The sequence below is a fragment of the Falco naumanni genome, chromosome 17 (genome assembly GCF_017639655.2).
Source record: "Falco naumanni isolate bFalNau1 chromosome 17, bFalNau1.pat, whole genome shotgun sequence".
Lineage (NCBI taxonomy): Eukaryota > Metazoa > Chordata > Aves > Falconiformes > Falconidae > Falco > Falco naumanni.
Window position 1 is genome coordinate 2,022,230 of NC_054070.1, and position 18,397 is coordinate 2,040,626.

The window sequence follows — 18,397 nt, forward strand, 5'->3', positions numbered from 1 at the left end:
CCAGCCAGGCAGTGCCTGAACCACATCCTTGTGGTGGGTTCTCCTATTTCAGGTGCAGAACTTGCGATCTGTTGTTGCTGAATTTCAGGAGGTTCCTCTCAGTCCATTCCGGCAGCGGGTCTCTGGGTGGCAGCCTTGCCCTCAAGGACATCAACCGCTTCCTCTCCAGTTTGGTGCCACCTGCAAACTGCAGGAGAGGGTGCTCTGTAGCCTCCTCCAGGCCATGGGTACAGGTCCTGCAAGAGACCTGTGCAGTTCTGGGACTGCAACTGCAGACAAGTATTGGGTGACTTTAGGATATTTGTAAAACCGTGAAAAAACAGAAACACAGATGACTCCACTCCTCTTGCCCTTAACGTTATCCACCAAATATATTTCTGCTGCATTCCTGGGCTCTCAAAGGGACCTTACGGACATCCATCACCTAGAGCCCTCAAAAATACTCTCTTCTGGAAATCTCACACAAACTCGTGTTTCGGGGGAAAAAAAAGTTGCCAGTGAAGAGCATGCTGACCGCGGTAGCTTTGCAAGGCAAAGGCTCTATGGGTCAACAGACCTCACAGACTTCCAGACTTGTACCATCGCAATGCCAGGAAATCACTCATTAAAACCTCCAATAGCTGCACTGGCAACCCATGTTTCCTGGTAATCATCAAGGAAGACTTAACCTGAGAGTGTTACAAGCACGTGTTAAGGGACCACACAACATGAAACATTTCATCAAACAATCTGCCTTCCCCTCATCACCCCAGTCTCATTCCCAGACTCATCACATGTGTCCATCACAACACTATCCTTGACCCCGTCACGGCCTTACACCTTCCTTCTCTTTACTATAAACCTCCAACAACATTTCTGACCTATAGTTCAGGTAGAGAAAGACTTTAAAACACTTCACGAAACACTTTCCAAATGGCACAATCAGACAAAGGTAAGGCAAAACTTCCCAGAGGGTACATGAACAACCAGCCCATCAAGCTGCCAGGCCACAGGTACATCTGAGGGCTGTATTCTCCAGTGCCCAGCTCCCGTCACAGCACATCACCTGCAAATCTTCCAGGGGTTTCCGCACATTCCAGTTCTTTGGGATGGGTCATAAAATTTAAGCTGAAGTAAAATTAAACGTTACCATCAATAGGTTTTTTCACGGTAGCTTCCACCCAGGAAAAGCATCAAGTGCGTCAACCAGCTTAGGGCCACCATAAAAAGGCCAGATGAGTAATGGAATAATTAGAGAGACTGTTTGAATTTCAGGTGCTTGCTCTTGTAAACTGTATTTTTTTCAAAGCCGTAGGCCAGTTGCCATCCAGCTCCACTGTCCTGCATCTCCGTAGCTCTCCACAACAGAACGGAGCACCGGTGTAAGGGTTTCACACAAGATGAGGGTACAACTGTGCCCAGACCGTGCTCAGCCCAAACCACGCCACGCACGGCCGCCCGCCTGCGGGACCGGGGCCCGCACAAGGGCTCGCAGGCGCAGAGGCGGAGGGAGCCACCGCCGCGGCGGGACAGGGCTCGCTGACAACGTGCAGCGGGGGGACCGCCCCGCCCGCCGTGCGACCGGCCCCGGGGCCTCGGCCCAGGCGGGAGAGGTGCCCAGCGCAGCGGGGTCGCTGCTTCGCCGCCCGCTCCCCGTCCTGCCATTAGCGCGCTCCGAGCGCCCCCCGGGCAGCGCCGGCACCGACAGCCGCCGTCCCGCCCGCCCCGCCTCGGAGGCCCCGCCGCAGGCCCCAGGCGGCCCCGCTGAGCGGCACCGGCCTCCGGGCGGGGCAGGGGCTGCTCGGGGGCGCCGGGCACGGGCCCGCCGCCACCGCCTGCTCCCCGCCGGCCCGAGCGCTGCAGCTGCAAGTTTGGCCGAGGCCAAGGCGCGGCCACGAGGCGCCGGTACCGGGGAGGACGGCCCCGCCCCGCTCCCCTCAGCGCGGCCCGGCCTCACTCACCCTCCGTCACCTCCAGCACCTTCACCTGCTCCTCGGCGGCGGCGCGCACCGCCTGCACCGGGCACAGGATCCCCGTCAGCGTCTCCACCAGCGCCTCCTTCAGCCCCTGCGCCACCGGCCCCGGCCCGGGCCCCGGCCCCCCGCCGCCGCCCGCCGCCGCCGCGCCCGCCATCGACCCCCCCCCCCCCCCCAGCTTCGCCACCGCGCGCGGGCTCCGGGCCGCCGCGCGCGCCAAACGCACGGCACGCACGCACGCGCGGAAGCGGCGCAGAGCGTCCCGCCGGGCAGAGGGGACGCCGGGGCTCCGCGCGCCGCTCACAGCGCCCCCCGGCGGCGCGGCGGGACCCCGGCGGCGGGGCCGGGCGGGGCCTCGCAGCCGGCGTGTTCCCGCGGCAGCGGGCGCCGGGGGCGGGTCGGAGCCCGGGGAAAGCGCTGAGGGCCTCGGGCTCCCGCCGCGGGGCGCAGCCGCCTGGGCCGAGCCGGCTCGGTTTCGCCTTCGAGGGGCACGAGGGTTCCCCACGGGGGCGCCGGGGGCTGGGTCCTGCCCGCCCCGCTGCCGCGTTTTGTGCGGGGCCGGGCCGGGCCGCGCTCCCGGGCAGCTGCTCAGGACCCCGCGGCCCCGGGCGGTCAGCGAGACCTCAGGTTCCCGGTTCCCGTTCGAGCGACGCTGTGTGAGGCGGGGGCCGGGCGGCGCAGCTGCTCCAGCCACGGGCACGCCGGGGGGCGCCGCGCCGCTTCCCGCTCCGTTTTGTACGGCCGTTCCTCGGGCGGTGCGGGCGGCTGCACAGATTGCCGCGAGCAAGCGGCGCCGGCGCGGGCAGACCGGGCGGCGGCGAGGGGCACCCGTAAGCGGGTCCCGCTGGGGCCGCGGCGCTGCCGGGATCCCGCAGCCCGGCCCCGGAGCGGTTTGTGTGCGAACATGGGCCGGTGCCAGGGCCGAGCCGGGAGGCGGCGGGGACGGCAGCCGCGCTCGGACATCCCCGCGGTGCCGCCGGCGGCGGTACACACTTCTTACTCCTTCCCGACAGGTCTCTTGTGCCTTCAGCCTCCCTCCAGCTGCGAGGATTTCCCGAGGAAGCCTGTCCTTCTTCCCGGCACTGGGGGGTGGGGGGCGATCTCCCTGCCCACGCCACTTTCTGCTTGAAAGCTGCTTGAGTAGTAGCTGGTCCTGGTCCCTGTCCCCTACTCAAGCAACTACCTGAGTATCAAGTGATTACCTAGTAATAGATGGGCTACCACTAGGAGTATCTGGTTTTCATGTCATGGTGCTATTTAACAGTTAAGCATACCTCACCCCTTGTGCACTAGCGTTGCTCCTTTCCCTACCCACTCATCGCTCTCTGTATTGTGTTTTACTCCAAGCCAGCTTTGCCAGCCTCTTCAGAGTCCAGTCCTCTGGGATAACATGTCCAGTCACATTCCTTCCCACCAATATATTTTTAAACATTCTTGTCAAGAGTGATGCAAGCAAATGCTCCTATAAATCATGCACGTGACTTTTGCAACCCAAGTTCAAGATCTCAGCAAGTAGAAAGAGCAACTCAAAATACTGCAGGAACAGCAGGCTGGGTTCAGGTCCCACTGCACAGTGGCACCGTCCCTGTCCCACAGCCACCCCCTCCCCACCTCGCTCCAGCCCTTCCCCTGCACCACGCAAGGCTGGACAGCCAAGCTGCTGAGCGGGCAGGAACCCCCGTGGCCGCTGCTCCTCCTTTCAGGGGAGCCCTGATGGTGGCTGGGGCCCGTCCTGTGCCCACCCCAGCCCTGCCTGGGCTCCCGGTGGCAGCAACAGCTCTTCAGAAGGCAACTTCACAGCCAAAGCAGGCAGTGGGGGGGGCATGAACGGCTCTCCAGAAGCGCCTCTGTGCTTACACTAGATGCTCTCCAGACAGCTGCAGTTAAGTGAAATCAGTCCACCATGACAGTTATAAAAACATCACCCGCACCACCAAGTTAGATTTTCTTCTGCTAAAGTTAGGGAAGTGGGGCAGATCTTTCCCCCTGAACTGAACAGGGCCACGGCTCAGGCAATGCCCAGCACTCCCCACAGCCCATGCCAAGCCACGCCACACTCCCTGGCAGCCGGCTGGGGACAGCAGAGGTCATTCCCGATCAGTGGCGCAGGTACAACCAAGTTAGGTTGGTATTTTTGCGGGGAGAGGAGCAGGAGAAGAGCAGGCTTCAGCCGTGCTGCTTGCACCCAAAGGCGAAGACTGGGTCTTGGCAGCTGCCAGCACGGCCAGGGCACGCACCCCCCCCATCCCTTGGGGCTGCCTGCTCGCGGCGAGCACCCGGGTTCTCTACAGGGTGAATATAAAGATGACTTTTCTCTCTTCTTCCCCATCCAAAACACTGCTTCTGCTGGAGGAACAAACATATGTTTGTACAGGGTGTAACTCTTGCTAGCCGGGGGTCATCTGCTCGTCTTCGCACTGTTCTAGTATTTTGGCTTAGTGGAAAACACAAGCAAATTCCTACCGCCCCGAAATCAGTGAGACAGGCCCAGGACTATCACACCAGACTTCCCGCTGGCACCCAGTGCTGGCTGGCTCACGTCAGAACAGACACGTCTGTGCAAGTATTTGTTAAGAAGCGACAAAAATGATCACAAGTCAGAGCTGTTTTCTTTGCGCTTCCTAACATCTCGCAGAAAACAAGGACGCGCTTTAGGGAGAGGAGGGGTAGGTATCCCACAGCAATGCTTGTCTGGCCCATAATACTTTTTTGCTCAAGTGACCATACAACTGCCCTGAATGCTCCAACTTATCCTTCTGTATTTGTAGAAGTTACATTTATTTGAATCTGCAGGCTTTTTCAGGTTTGAATTCCCGTGTGTTTTGTACACTGCATGGTCTTTTCACATATTTTCTGCCTAGATGCTTCCTGCAAAGCCAGCGGACTCGGAGCTCATCTTTCAAATGCCATCCATTTTGCCTCAAAGCCAAATGGGTTCTGACATTCATCTTTCTTTTGACATGCTTTAGGGAAGAAAATTCAGTCACCACAAAATATTATATTCTCATCACGAAAAGATATTTTATGATGAACTCCTTGTTTCCTCCTGTGATGTTTCAACTCACAGGTGAGGCACACAAGCCCTTGAGCTCCCCTGTGAACCTGTGCCAAGCAAGACCCCGCAGAAGGATGTGCAGCGGACAGGGGACTGGTGTTAACAGCAAAAACCCTCCCAGAGACATGGGGGCCAGCACAAGGAACAGGCACAGCATCAACCCAACTTACCAGGGACATAACGTGGGACGTGCCTGACCTGTCCCCACCTGATTAAAATTTAACTCCAGGCAGCAACACAAACATGAAACCCCCAAAGCCCAACAGACACCAAAGCAGCCCAAACACACTACAAATACTCTTCAACATTGGGTTTATCCTCAACAAACCCTGGGTGTGGAAATATTCTTTGAGCAAATTAGGTGTTCTGTAGACAGGGAGCTACTGTTTTTACTAGCTTTTATAAAATACTTATACGATTTTAGATGCCTGGCTCACATAGATCTGGATGCAAGCACACACGCATACACACACAAGATCTGGCCCAGTATTGTGATTAAACAGCCAAATACCTTTAAAAACATTACCATAAGTAGTAGGATTAAGAAACATTTCAGAACTTGAAAAACTGAGGTACATAAGGTACCTTCATGAAGCTGCACCTATTTCTTTTCAACTGCCTTTTAGCAAACCCTCCTCTCGGCACTTGGGAGTTTTGGACCCAGCAGCATATCACATCATCACACATGCTGCTTTTTTTTCCCCCCATAAAATATTTGTTCCTTCTACCCACGATCTTTTTATGGAACCCACTGATACCTTTTTTGTCTGTCTTGAATAGAAGCTGAGTGTTGAACCTGCGTGCTATTAGTCTAGCGTGACTGTTCTATCTCCTCTTCAGACGCAGCTTTTATTTTTATTAATGCTCTTCTCAGTGTGGGGCTGTTGCCTTCAGAGTCTGGCATGTTTATGTCCTAGAGGAGAACTCTCAATATGTGGCTTGTTCACTTCTGAAGAAAGGATAAATCTATCCTTCAACGCTGTAAACTCAACTCTTCTCTTGGAAAAGCACATTCATTTCTAGACTCACAGAAGAGTCATCTCTGCTCCTTCATGTTGCTTCCAGGTAGCTGCTGCCTGTGTGTATATTCTGGAGATCTTCCCTTCCTAAATCCCCTGTGACATGTAGTTGTGGCCCACAGAGACATCTCCTGCTGCAGATACAGCAGCTGAAACTCTCATCATTACTTTTCTCTTTGTTGATCCGTTCCCTGCCCTGGCAGGGCTCTGGCTGCAGCTGAAGTCCCTCGCTGGAACTCCCTTTTCCCTGAAGTGCACTAGGGCATAAACGGTCCTCCACAGACGGTCAGCTGGAACAAAGAGCATCTTTTGCGTCAAGCTGTAAAATTCACTATGTATTTAGTCAGAATTAGACATCTCCCCTTCCCGTCCCTGGGTCAGGCTAACAAGTGACTGCTGAAGTCCCACGACGCACAGACAACATTTCAGTTCTGGTTTTCCCCTCTCGGTGCCATTTAACATGCGAACATGTGGCTCCACAGCTGGAAAGGGAACATTCCCCCTCCCCGAATCAATCGTTTGTACACCTGAATTTCAACTGTATACAGAATATTAGAGACTGATGTGCTGTCCCTAAGAAATGACATCCTTTTCTCTGGAACCCTTTTTAATCCCTCAATAGCATACCTTGCCCGTCTTCCCATCGCAGAGGTGTCAGCATGGGCCATCAGCCAGAAGGTGCTGGGGAAGGGACGGACTCGATTACCGTTTGAGACAAGAAGTTTGTATCAAATCCCTCTTTTCTCCACTTTGTTCCACACATTTTTGTCTTTGATGGAGGCCAGTCGGGCTGACCACCGATCACACCAATAGCGCAACTCCAGCAGCGGTTTCTGCCTGTGGCAATAAACGCCGTGTGCGCATTGCCCGGGTGCGGGTAGAGAAAAGATGACACGCGGTGGTGTGAGAAGAGTGTCAAGAAAACCAGCACTGCTTCAGACACCTTCATTTAGGCAAGTGCCGACACGACTACCTAAAATTTCTTTTCCCACCTTCTGCAGGGACCCATCCAAGGCTGCAGATCTGTGTGGATACCTGGCTGCCGCTGTGGGTCACAGTGCAGCAGCCATCGTTTCCAGTCTTCCCGCCTCCTGTGGTCAGTTCCGCGGGGCTCGGCGACTGGACTCGAGGCATCCCCAACCTGTGCTGGGAGTCACGAAGCCCCTTCATCCTGCGTTGGCTTCTGAAACCAGGGCAGGCCCGAAGGGCTGCCCTGCAGACGGGGGTCAGAGTGCTGGAAAGCCCAATTCAAACAATTTAGAAACTTCAGGAACTAAATCCTGGAGCACTGTGGGCTTCACTTTAAGACCAGGAACAGATGGAACCAAAACCTTGCCTCTCCTTCAGATCAGTTGCCTTCCTGGTGCTGTACGTGACCACCACTGACGCAGGAGGGCACGTATTAGTCTGCTCCTTATGAGGCGAAGAAAATGCCCATCAAGCAGATTAAATGTGGCACAACAAACAATCCTAATGTCTTGATGGATGGTACAGGCAGGCTTTAAATAAAAGGTAGGGTAACTAATTTGGGTTTTGTCCTATTTTATCATTAAACTAACGTAGAGGCCACAAGCTATTCTTATTAAAGAATTAGGATCTGAACAACCTAGGGAGATGTACTTTGTTGCTTTGTTCTAAAAAAAAAAAAAAAAAAAAAGAAAAAAAAGCAGAATGGGATGGGAAGGACTTGTTTGTTTTGGTTTAGCCTCTGACAATCTAGGATGGACAAGAGGAGGGGTGAAAGGGATGGCTGACCCCAACAGACCCTGCTGCTGGGGATGTTCTGCCCTCATCATCTTCCCTGATTAGGAATGTGCAAGGGATGCTCACAGAAGAACCCACCCTGAAGCAAGCAACAAATCTCTTGCTTATTTAGTTTGACAAAAATCAAACCCTAACCTAATCAAGTTCGCAGTATCTACATGGGGATGAAATCTAAGGCCCCGTGGCACAGCAGGCACCACCATCTCTGCAGCAACCTCCAGCCACCTGTTCCCAAGGTCACAATTCCAGCAGGAAATAAAATGCAAATCCTCAAGCAGATCTTGTATTTTAGGCACAGGTCACCCAGGGACTGGGGTTTCCATTTCTTGAAAATTTTCAAGCAACGATGTGGTAGTTTCCAGAACATCATGCTATAATTCTATTGCATTCTTAATCCTGATGCTAGATTTTCTTGTCAGGACCACAAAGGTCTCCTCTGGCCCCTACAGTCCACAACATGACAACTTTCCCTTGGTCCTGTACTGAATCATCAGGCTAAACTTAACTGCATCATATTTCCTCTAGCACTTTTTGTTAGACAGCAATTCATTCAATGCGGAAAAAAAAAAAAAAGGGATACTGGGAGAGAAACTTCTGTAAACATTTTCAGCTACATCAAAACACTGTGCAAGCTCTTTGTATTTCAGGTTTGTTCATCTGCCCCCTTTGAAAGGGAATTACAGATCAGTGATGTACACGTGGTCAAGGTCGTCTTCGCCCACCAACACCACTTTTAGACAAATCATCTGTGCCAGGCTGAAAATTCTTTTAACAGTTAAAAAAACAACGTGAGACTAAAAAGCATGCTCGATGTTCAAAAAAACAAACTCCAAACCCACCCCCCTGGGACACCAGAAGTCTTGCACAGTTCTGATTCACCACACAAATCCACCACGTCGGTATCCGCTACATATGGCTTAAAGGCTCTGCCCAACGCCCTGTAGCTGCTCATGGGAAAAGGTCTCAAACCATCAGGAAAAAAAAAATATCCACCAGCAAATTCTTCTTGATGATGAACGGAGGGAATACCAATACTGCCACGGTTTTGGTGATGGCAGGATGTCATAAGGATAGCGCTTACCCTGATACACAGAACTTCTAGACCTCCCATCTTCCAGGGCTCCAGAAGTTCCACTTCTTAGCAGGCCACCGAACCACCCCAGGGTCACCAGGCCACTTCCAAAGCTATGTTCTGTGTGAGCAATTGTTCCCCAAAGGATTTCAGGTGCAGCCCCACGTGGAGCACCTCACGGGCTTAAGCAAACCACCTCACCTCCTCAGAGATCCCGTACCTTCCAAGGCAGCACTGCTCCGCCACCACCTGCACCGCCCCGATACCCACCAGGCTACGGTCCCTAAACAGTCTTTGATAGAACTGTAACCAGTCCAGAACCTTCCTTATTCTTCAGGCTTTCAGCCTCAATGCAAGCAGCAGCGGCTGACGGGAGCCTCCCACGGCCAGGCAGACGCTCTGGGGGCCACCAGGACACGCGTGCAGAGCCAGCGGCAGCGCACGCCGCAAGGCAAGTTTCTCCTTCCGAAGCCAAAGGAGCTGCCCCTGCCTGAATTCCCCACTCCTGCCCCTGCCAAACCACAAATCATCATTTCAATCCTTTTTATTTTAATCCTGTTAATTCACCTAACAGGCAGGTCACTTCAGTTTTGGAAAAGCTCTGCAAAAAAAAAAAACAAACTTTAAAAGGTCTGTGTTTGGGGTTTTTTTTGGTATGCGAAATGTTTTGCTCTGCCTTCTCCTTCCAAAGCTGAATATACAAGTAAGAAAATATCACTGATTTTGCTTTTTTTTTTAAAAAGATGCATTTCTCTTGAATAAGAGAACCCATCAATGCAATCAATATGGATCCAGAGGGAAATGAAACTGCAGTTCAAGCTCTCTAAAAACACCAACATTTAATTTTATAACATAACCAGGGGTTTATTCCACAATATAAACTGCAACATTTGATACAAGCTACCCAAAAAAGGAGAAAGCCAAAATACAGCTGTGGCAATTACTTTACAGACCTTTTTTTTTTTTCCTGTCTTCTACATCACTGGGCCATCAGTGACACTAGGATCTAACATTTGCTTTCTGTACATCAACCAATGCTAGAAGCAACACGCTGTTCAGAATTGTCATTCCAGTCACTGAAACCAGACATAGAAGTTATTGCTCAGATAAATAAACCTAGTCTACGAAAAACAAAGTGGAAAAAAACTAAAGTCTCCAAGGAGTTAAACAGAGTAAACAGGGATTTCCTCACAAGAGGATTTATTGGAAAATTCGTGGTGCAGGTTGTTTTGCACCTAACCCAAGCTGAATTAAATACGCCGGTAGATCCCAGAGAGGTAATTTAACGCTGTACAATAAAAGGTGCATGTTTCAAATGCCTTCCAAATTGGTGGAAACCCCTGCTAAACAGTCAGCATCTCAAACCTCAACAACCACAAACAGATCAAGGGAAAATACAAAAGTGTCAAAAACTGTTTTTGAGTTCTGGAAAATGATCCCATAAGGATAGAAGTAGCACCATTTGCAATCTGGTTCTTAAACCAGCCCCTGTGGCTTTATTGGAAAACTGATAACCTTCTTTATTCAAGTCCTGAAGGGTTTATGGGGAGTTTTACTTCCGATATTGAGAGTCCTTCCCAGTGCAGCTGATGCAGATGTAGTCCTCCTTCTCTGCCATTTCTGGAGAGATGCCCACACACACCTGGTGGAACCACTGGTTGCAGCTGCCATCGCACTGGACCCAGTCCACCTAATGGGGAACAGACACACTGGTGTTCAGCAAAGGACCAAGCAAACACCCAGAGCATTAAGTCATTTTGGGGATTAATCCATCTGAGTGAGAAATGTCCCGTTCTATGACTGGCTAGTGCTGGATATTCAACCGTGCTCACTGTTCTCTGGACTCCTGCAGTCCAGCTCCTCTGAAGGAGAGAGGAGGGCACACTTCCCTTATCCCTCTCCTGTTGCTCTCCCACTGACAGCATGATTATGGAAGGCAACTTCACCACAGGCTCACAGACATCAGATGTCCCTCGTCTCCACTCTCCAGTCAGGACGGACTCCAGGCAGCCCCACGGCACTGCCCCCATCCACAGAAAGGCTGCAACCCACAAAATCTACCTACATCTCTACTTCAAGGGCAGAGATGAGTGCAGTGTCTGCACAGCCCATCTCCCGATTCCATGCAGATGTTTAGATGTTCACCTGCCTTCCCCAGTCCCAGCTGCACGGCTGCTCTGGGAGAAGATGAGAAGGGTCATTAACTAGACGTGTCCCTGCAGCAGCAGACACTGTCTCTGGGTTCTCAAGTGCCTCATGCTCTCTTTTTAACTAGTATTTCGGCAAACAGTTTCAGGGCAGCCAAACGCCCCAAATCCCAGCATTCAGACCACCACAGCAGGTCTGCTTCTACTGACCTCATCTCCCTCAGGCTGCAGACAATTCACAGCAGGGCAGATGGCATCGTCATCCTCCGAGTCCTCCTGCTCAGAGAATGACACATCTGAGGGAAGCAAGTGGCTTTCACTGGAACGCTGCATCTCAAAGAGACGCTCCCGCTCTCTCTCCAGTTTGTTAGTACAGAGATCCTTTGAGTGATTCAGTTTTAGTTTCTTCTTCTTGGGTGTTCTCATCTTTTTTACTCTTGCTCTCTTCTCATCACAGAAGCTCTCTCTCTCAAAACGACGCTTTAGTTTTCTCTCCATGTAACTAATTCCATCCTTTTTTCCTCGGCAACACTCATTCTGTTGGAAAGATATTTTGGCAAAATTTTAAGCATGCAACTAACACTCATTATCCTGTTGTTCCAAACCCTGCTTTTAGAAATAGGCTTAAGTAAGAGAGCAGCGTTTGACAGAGCACTGCCTTTCCACCAGAAGTGGGATGCGTGAGAGAAGCAAAGGATAGGATAGGGTCACACCCCAGTGACAGAACTTATAGAAAAAAGGATTCTCCTTTCCTTCCCCTGAGTCCACTGCTTCAAAGGCAGCTCTCTCTGAAAGCCTCTACAATACAGGACAAGAGACAAACGAGGATAGATGTATTTAGGTCCTGGTTGTCCCACAACAATTTAAAATACAGAGTGACCACAAAAACCAGATTCAAACTGCAAAAACATATTAGGCCACAAGTTTATTCAATAGTTTGTAACAGATTTGTTAAGTTATTGACCTCCTGACTCCTTTTGAATGAGGAAAATGTATTTTCATGGAAGTACAGCCACACAGACAAACCTCTTTGTAAAGCTTATGGGTTCAGGCAGAGCCTCCACGCTGAAGTGACCCCAAGCTCACTGCTGCTGTCAGACACTTGCCTTTTCATTTGTTGGTCCAATGGATGACCTCTGCTCTGTCTGCAAAACAGGGCTTTGCTTTGTGAATAGGATCTGGTACAGCTCCTGTATTTCCGGCAGAGAAACCTGTAGCAGCTGGGCTTCCATCATCAGCTCATCCAGCTCTGTGCTAATGACTATTATGAAAGACAGGGAGAGAGGAGAAAAGGAATTCTTCAGTGTCAGCACTAATGAGAACTGCACAGATAATGAAAATTCTTCTCTGGTAGCACATTTGAAAAAAAAAAAAAAAAAAAAAAACCCAAAAACCTGCGAACAAAAAAACCCCAAACCCACAAAAAACCAAACCACAACTGCAACAGACTTTAAATCTGCAACTGTATGAATTAACTCTTATCTTTTCCCTCTTCATCGCTCACTTTTAACAGCAGGGTTAAAAAGATAAAGGCTTGCACAGAAGTTACTGCACTTGGCTCAGCATCCTTCCTGTGGCTTGCATTTTTTACTGATTTGAGCATAAGCAATTGCCATCATTTTTGGCCATTTCTCCTGCTTCTGAAGCTACAAGAAGCATGATGATCCCCTCGCTACGTAATAAGTGGGTAAGGTGAACAAACTGAGTGAAATCGTAAGTGAAGCCGAGAGAGGAGGAAGAGCCAAGAGGACAAGCCTTGCAACTGAGTCCTGCTGTACAGTCATCACCCAGTGCTGCTATCGAGCTTCAGAACTTGCACTGGGCTTTTCAAACAGTCACAGCTAGGGGAGACCGAAACCACTGTGTAAGTAACAGCTTTTTAATATAGTGTTCAGTACAACTCAAATATAGCCTGAAAAATAAACCCTGCAGAACAAAGGCCTGCCTTGTTGGATTTTAACTGTAACATTAAACTGAAGCGCCTTGTGTAATATTAGTACAGACTAAGCTGCACTAACTTGAAAACATGAAGATAAGACTAGACCTGTGTCCCTGGATCATTATGCATCAGGAGGAAAGAATTTCTTTTACAGTTGTAAAATGATGCAATTTATAGCATGTCAGTGTTGGTCCAAAAAACACAACGTCTGAGTTAGGGAGCATGGAAAACCTGCACAGAGCGACCTGGAGCACAGCAGCAGCCGCAGCACCTATGAAAACTTAAGTGTCTGTGACAGTTATGCAGCTGCAAAACTTACATTGACTCGTGTCCTGTGGATTAAGTCCCCCATGGCCTCCAGCACTACTTATTCCCATCCACTTCCTACCATTTCAATGGTCTCTCCCCTCCCCCTCCTGCAGCCCACGTGGCTGGCTGCAGCACGTTGTCAAGTTGGAAGAGGCCAGTTCTCAACTGATACCTCTTGTCCTATCACACCACATCGTTTCATTACATGTGGGCATCTGTATTGTTGAGAAATTTACCCCTTTGCCAAAGCTGGAGACATTAAGTTCCAAAGCTGCTGAGGGGATGGGAGAAGCAACCAGATGCAGAGTGCAGCCACGTGCCTCCCTGCCTCAGCCATCTCCTGTTGGCCAGGACACACTCTCTTCTCCACCACCAAACACGGGAGAAAGGAAGGAGGGGGGAAACCCACCACAAAGTAACGATTACAAACCATGAAGTGGGATGCAGTGCTGTCCTGTAGAAAATGGAGAATGTAAATATATGGTTCTGTTATCCCAGTCATGAGGCATGGAGAATGACATTGCTCCAATTGTCTGGGAAACCTAGAAAACAAAGTGCATCGATATTTTCACTAAACGTAGTTTTGAAGTGTCAAATAACTGCAATAGAATCAATACTTGTTTCTCCCACAATTGCTTAAATCTTATATTCCTAGAAACTGTTCAATCTAGTAAACCCAAATCCTTCATCCTACACTGCAAACAGGCAAAACCAACTTTACTGCCAGAATTCTTAGGTGTAAATTATCGTTTCCACAGAGCTCAGGAACCGGCCCTGGCACAGGCAGTCACTGCAGGATAAGCCCGGACTGGGAAGCGAGGGCTTCACCTCTAGGATCGACTCACGGTAAAATATTAGTTTCCTCCTTTTGTTCACAATAAAGAAGTGATTGCTCACTACCTTGCTCTGCTGAAACGCCAAACTGCTTGGAAGACTTCTCCTTACCCCAGCACGCACAGCGGACATGCCAACGGCAAACCGTGTGCTTACATACGCAAAGGCCACTCACACAAGCCAGCAAGTGTCAGTTTTGGACTCACGAGTGTCAGAAAGGTGTCTCACCAGATGCTTTCCAAAATACCCACTACCTCACTAATTCAAGTGTCTGGACCCTTTCAAAAATCTGGCTCTCATCAGTTCTCACAACTGTTTTTCAAGTGAATTTTCCCCAACTCATCTAAACGCTCCACATTCTTCACTTTGGCCAGTGCCAAAGCAGCCCAACTCCCGCGGTTACTGCTACGCACTTCTCTGGAGGAACGAGAGTCTTGGATCACCCCAGATTACAGGGAAAACAGAACTGCTACACGACAGGACAGCAATGCCGAGACACTGAATTCACCAAAAAACCACCTCAAATCCCCTTGAGACCAGAGTTTCAGCTTGGCTGCTGTGCCGAGATGGCTCTGGAGGCCACCTCTGAGCCACCCCAGTGCCACTGTCTCCAGGAAGGCTCCGTGGCCCAGGCACAGCAAGGGACCAGAGCTGGTGCTTGTGGTCAGATGCTCTTGCACTGAGCTTCCCAGGGACTTCTGATTTGGGAAATGCAGTCACAGGACCTGAACTAGCTCTGCTAGTTACCTTGATTTAGAGGTTTACTGACTTGAGCTCTACACCAGAAAAAAAAACGGTGAGACTGTTTTCAGGTTGGAGGAACCCCACAGCACCTCACTGAGCTAATAAAACTAAACTTACTGCTTCCATTTCTGGCCCAAACATCAACTTACATGCTCAAAATCTTGTCCGGCTTTTTTGAGTTACACTAGTAGGTCTAGCAAAAATATATTTTTGAAGCTGAGTTATCAGGAAAACTCTCTTAGATGCCTAAATATGGTTTTGATTTCTAAAACTAGGTTTGCCTATTTGAAAAATCTGGTCAACACAAGCAACTTGGTACAGCTGAGTTACCTGAGAAGCAGCTACAATACCTCGTCAAGCACATGTGGCACATTCTATATTTTATCATAACTGAGCGTGAAAACACAAACACACAGGCTAACTGTATAACAGGGTTGGACTAGCAAAATTAAGGTGTTTCAATCAAAAAGTAAAAGCAATAGAGTGCATTTCATTTTGGGGTGCTCTACTTTTTTTGTGCTGCACAGACCTGTTGTCTCAGATTTTTTCTGCATTTATCATCTCATGAAAGCTAGAAATGCTTAACCCATTTCCCACTTTCCCCACGCTTTTTGCTGAAAGGTCTTTACTGGAGGACATGTGAAACTCCCTCATGACCACACCTGAAACTGTTGCTGTAGCTTAACTCAGTAATGTTTAGCAAAATATTCAGCTTGGGAGTTGTAGTGTAAGTGATAAGAGGAGGAGCAGTAATGGATGAAAATACCCTGTTGAAAACCACCTCATCTGAGAGCTAAGCTGGTAACAGACTGGACAGTTCGTGCCTCCATTACTAATTCTCAAGATTTAACACTATATTGAAATACTTGTAAAAACAGAATATAAAGACTAATTGAGTACTAAGCACTCCAGAAACAATACTTCAGCAGCTGTCATTAATAGCATCACTTGAGAGTGCAGGAGCTGGGAGGAGAAGGGGAAATAGGCCCTTCAGGAGTCATTGCTCCCAGGACTCCAGCAGCAGGAGAAGATGAAGCTGTTGCTGGAGGACACTCATACCCTGGCTGTCACAGCAGAACCCAAACTCCTCGTATCAGTAAAGTGACACACAAACAGCCTGCCTCGCCAGTGTTTGTATATGGGCGCCACGAGCTCAGAGAGGTGTTAGAGACTGTTCTCGCTGACCACACACCACCCGCTGCAAGGAAACGCAGCTCAGCCTCACCTTGTTTGTCTCTGGCAACTGGCCTGCTGTGGCTTGCCATCTGTTGTACAATAATCCTGAGCCAACTTTGTCTTGTATGAGTTTTAGATTCCCTGAATATAACATTTGTTGCGCTCTGTGCTGCCAGTTCACAGTTCTCTCGATCATATACCGTAAGGCATCCCCCTCGGGAAGCCTCACACGGATACGCTGCAAGGAGGCCAGCAATGGCAAGATCTTTTCTAAAGGTGGCTTTTCTGATCGATGACAGTGCGGACAGAGCCACACACGAGGTCCCTGCAAAACGTTGGGCACAGAAACGCAGCCGGTATGGAAGAACCCTCTGCAGAGTTCACACTGTATCATGGGAGCAGCCGGCTCCTCCTGGCACAGACAGACTTTCAGTTCTGCATCCTCTTCACTAGACAGCACCTTCAATTCGTTTGCTGCTCGCAGAGAACGCAACGCTTCCATCTCCTTCAGTCGGGCTTCCCCAAGCGTAGCCATCTAAAAGGGAGATCAAAGAAAGGAGCGTAACTCAAAAGGAACATCACTCATTAGAAGCAGGGTGACCGCTGCACAATCGCACTCTTTAAAATCCACCAGGGAGCATTTCAGATCTTTGAGGAGCTCCTCACCCCCGTATGCCTTTCAAGGCTTTGAATGTTTGAAGCAAAGCTGTTATGAGAACGTGCAGCAACACGACTTCAGTCTCCTTCCATTTTCTCATCAGGCTGAAATACAAAGCTCATTCCTTTGCAAAAAGTAACCCCCTCCCTCCCTCCTTCCTCTCTGTTCCAAATCCTTTGTGTTTTGTACTACAAAAACATCACCTTCATATTAAAGCAGCTTAAATTCTCAAACAAGTACAGATTTGGCTTGCAGGTACTTCTCTGTGAACAACGTCTCTCAAGTACGTAGCCTGACACCGTATAACCTTAAAACACAGCTGGGCAGTTTTCAGAAGGTCACATGCATCTCTTGATACCCACCTTGCACTCCCCAAGTGCATCGGGCCGTACCCTGACCTGTGTGCTCACTCTGGGGTTTGTAACCACCCTGTGAAATTCAGGTGTACCCCTGAATGTGGCATTTGCCCTTTCTGCACCTGCTCACGATCCTTTTTTTCAGGACTCTTTCGCATTAGCTGCTATTGAAGACAGCAATATAGTTCAGTTTCATGAAGGTCAATAGCTTTTATGGAACTGCTGCAGGTGCCGAGCCCTGCAGCTACAGCACTGGGCTGGGAAAGCATCCAAACCTTCACCGTAAGGAGATTCCTCTTCCCCTCACGTGTCAGAAGCAAAACCTGCCACACTAAATGAATGCATTTTCCTGGGTGCAGTCCACGTGAGCGTCCTTCTCTTTCAATACCCCAACCCTTAATGAAATACTGTCTAATCAGAGAATAAGGGTGTGTGGTTCAAGGGACCCGGTCTCTTCTCCATACAGCACTCACAGGGACACAGTCTGGAAGTCCGGCTTTTCAGACAAGGGAGGCCAAAACCAAGCACTGAACCTACAGGATTCAAGCAGTTTCTGGAGGTTAAAACTTAAATGTCCCACATTTCAAACCCTACCTGGTCTGGTGCTCCTTGTTAATCATGGGACATTGTTTAATCTGACCATGGTGAAGGCTCTGAAATAGGTCTTTTGGGATGAAGCACTACACCACCAGCAAAGTCTGCATCATCCAGTTTTATTGGCTCCATAATGCATGAGGTTTTCTTTAATTATTTATGGTGTTTGCTTTAATTATAAATGGCATTGGGTTATTGTGTTCTTTGAAAGGATTAGACTTGGGAAACCCCTATCCTATCTTTAATAAGGTTTTGGTATGGTGGTGGAAAATAGATCTCAATTTTTTATTTGCCTATGCTTTGTTAGCCTGCAGGCATTGCCTGGTAAACTGTAAGGCTACTTCATGCACAAAGGCAACGAATTTTTTCCACTAAAAGCAATTTTGGGAAGTCTAAAGCAAGCACAGAAAAGCACGGTGGAAGAAGTCCTTCTGCACAACAGCCCAGCAAGCAGAAAAGAGTGGGAGGTAACATTTCTACATGAGAGGCAAACATAAACAAAGATTTAAAGAACTGAGAAGAAACTCCAGTTCAAAAAAAAAAAAAAAGCTTAAAGCACATACCGCAGATGCAGTATCTTTGCTCTCTGAGAGCGCTCTTTCTAAGTCACTCAGAGTCTCTAGCTTAGCACTTTTCTTCTTTCCACTTGGCACGGGCTCCTTCAGCTTCTTCTGCTTTCTCTTCAGATTCAGGATTCCAATATCACACCGGGGACATAACACCTGATGGAGAGAAAAGCCTCCATCAAACGTTGCCTGCAACATTTTGGATGCAT

The 18,397-nt window shown here is 49.5% G+C and overlaps 2 protein-coding genes across 2 annotated transcripts in view; both read right to left on the reverse strand.

The window, feature by feature from the left end:
• The window catches only part of IPO9 (importin 9), a 39,592-nt gene extending 37,480 nt beyond the window's left edge, over positions 1–2,112 (reverse strand). The window contains exon 1 of the mRNA XM_040616675.1: positions 1,941–2,112. Within this exon, the coding sequence (XP_040472609.1) occupies positions 1,941–2,112 (172 nt within the window). The remainder of the gene's footprint in view (positions 1–1,940) is intronic.
• Positions 2,113–9,689: 7,577 nt separating this feature from the next.
• The window catches only part of KDM5B (lysine demethylase 5B), a 55,500-nt gene continuing 46,792 nt past the window's right edge, over positions 9,690–18,397 (reverse strand). Inside the window, exons 22-27 of the mRNA XM_040616468.1 lie at positions 18,186–18,344; positions 16,064–16,549; positions 13,691–13,802; positions 12,119–12,273; positions 11,223–11,549; positions 9,690–10,555 (exon numbers count right to left, since the gene is read on the reverse strand). Coding sequence (XP_040472402.1) covers positions 10,418–10,555; positions 11,223–11,549; positions 12,119–12,273; positions 13,691–13,802; positions 16,064–16,549; positions 18,186–18,344 — 1,377 coding nt within the window. The 3' untranslated portion in view covers positions 9,690–10,417. The remainder of the gene's footprint in view (positions 10,556–11,222; positions 11,550–12,118; positions 12,274–13,690; positions 13,803–16,063; positions 16,550–18,185; positions 18,345–18,397) is intronic.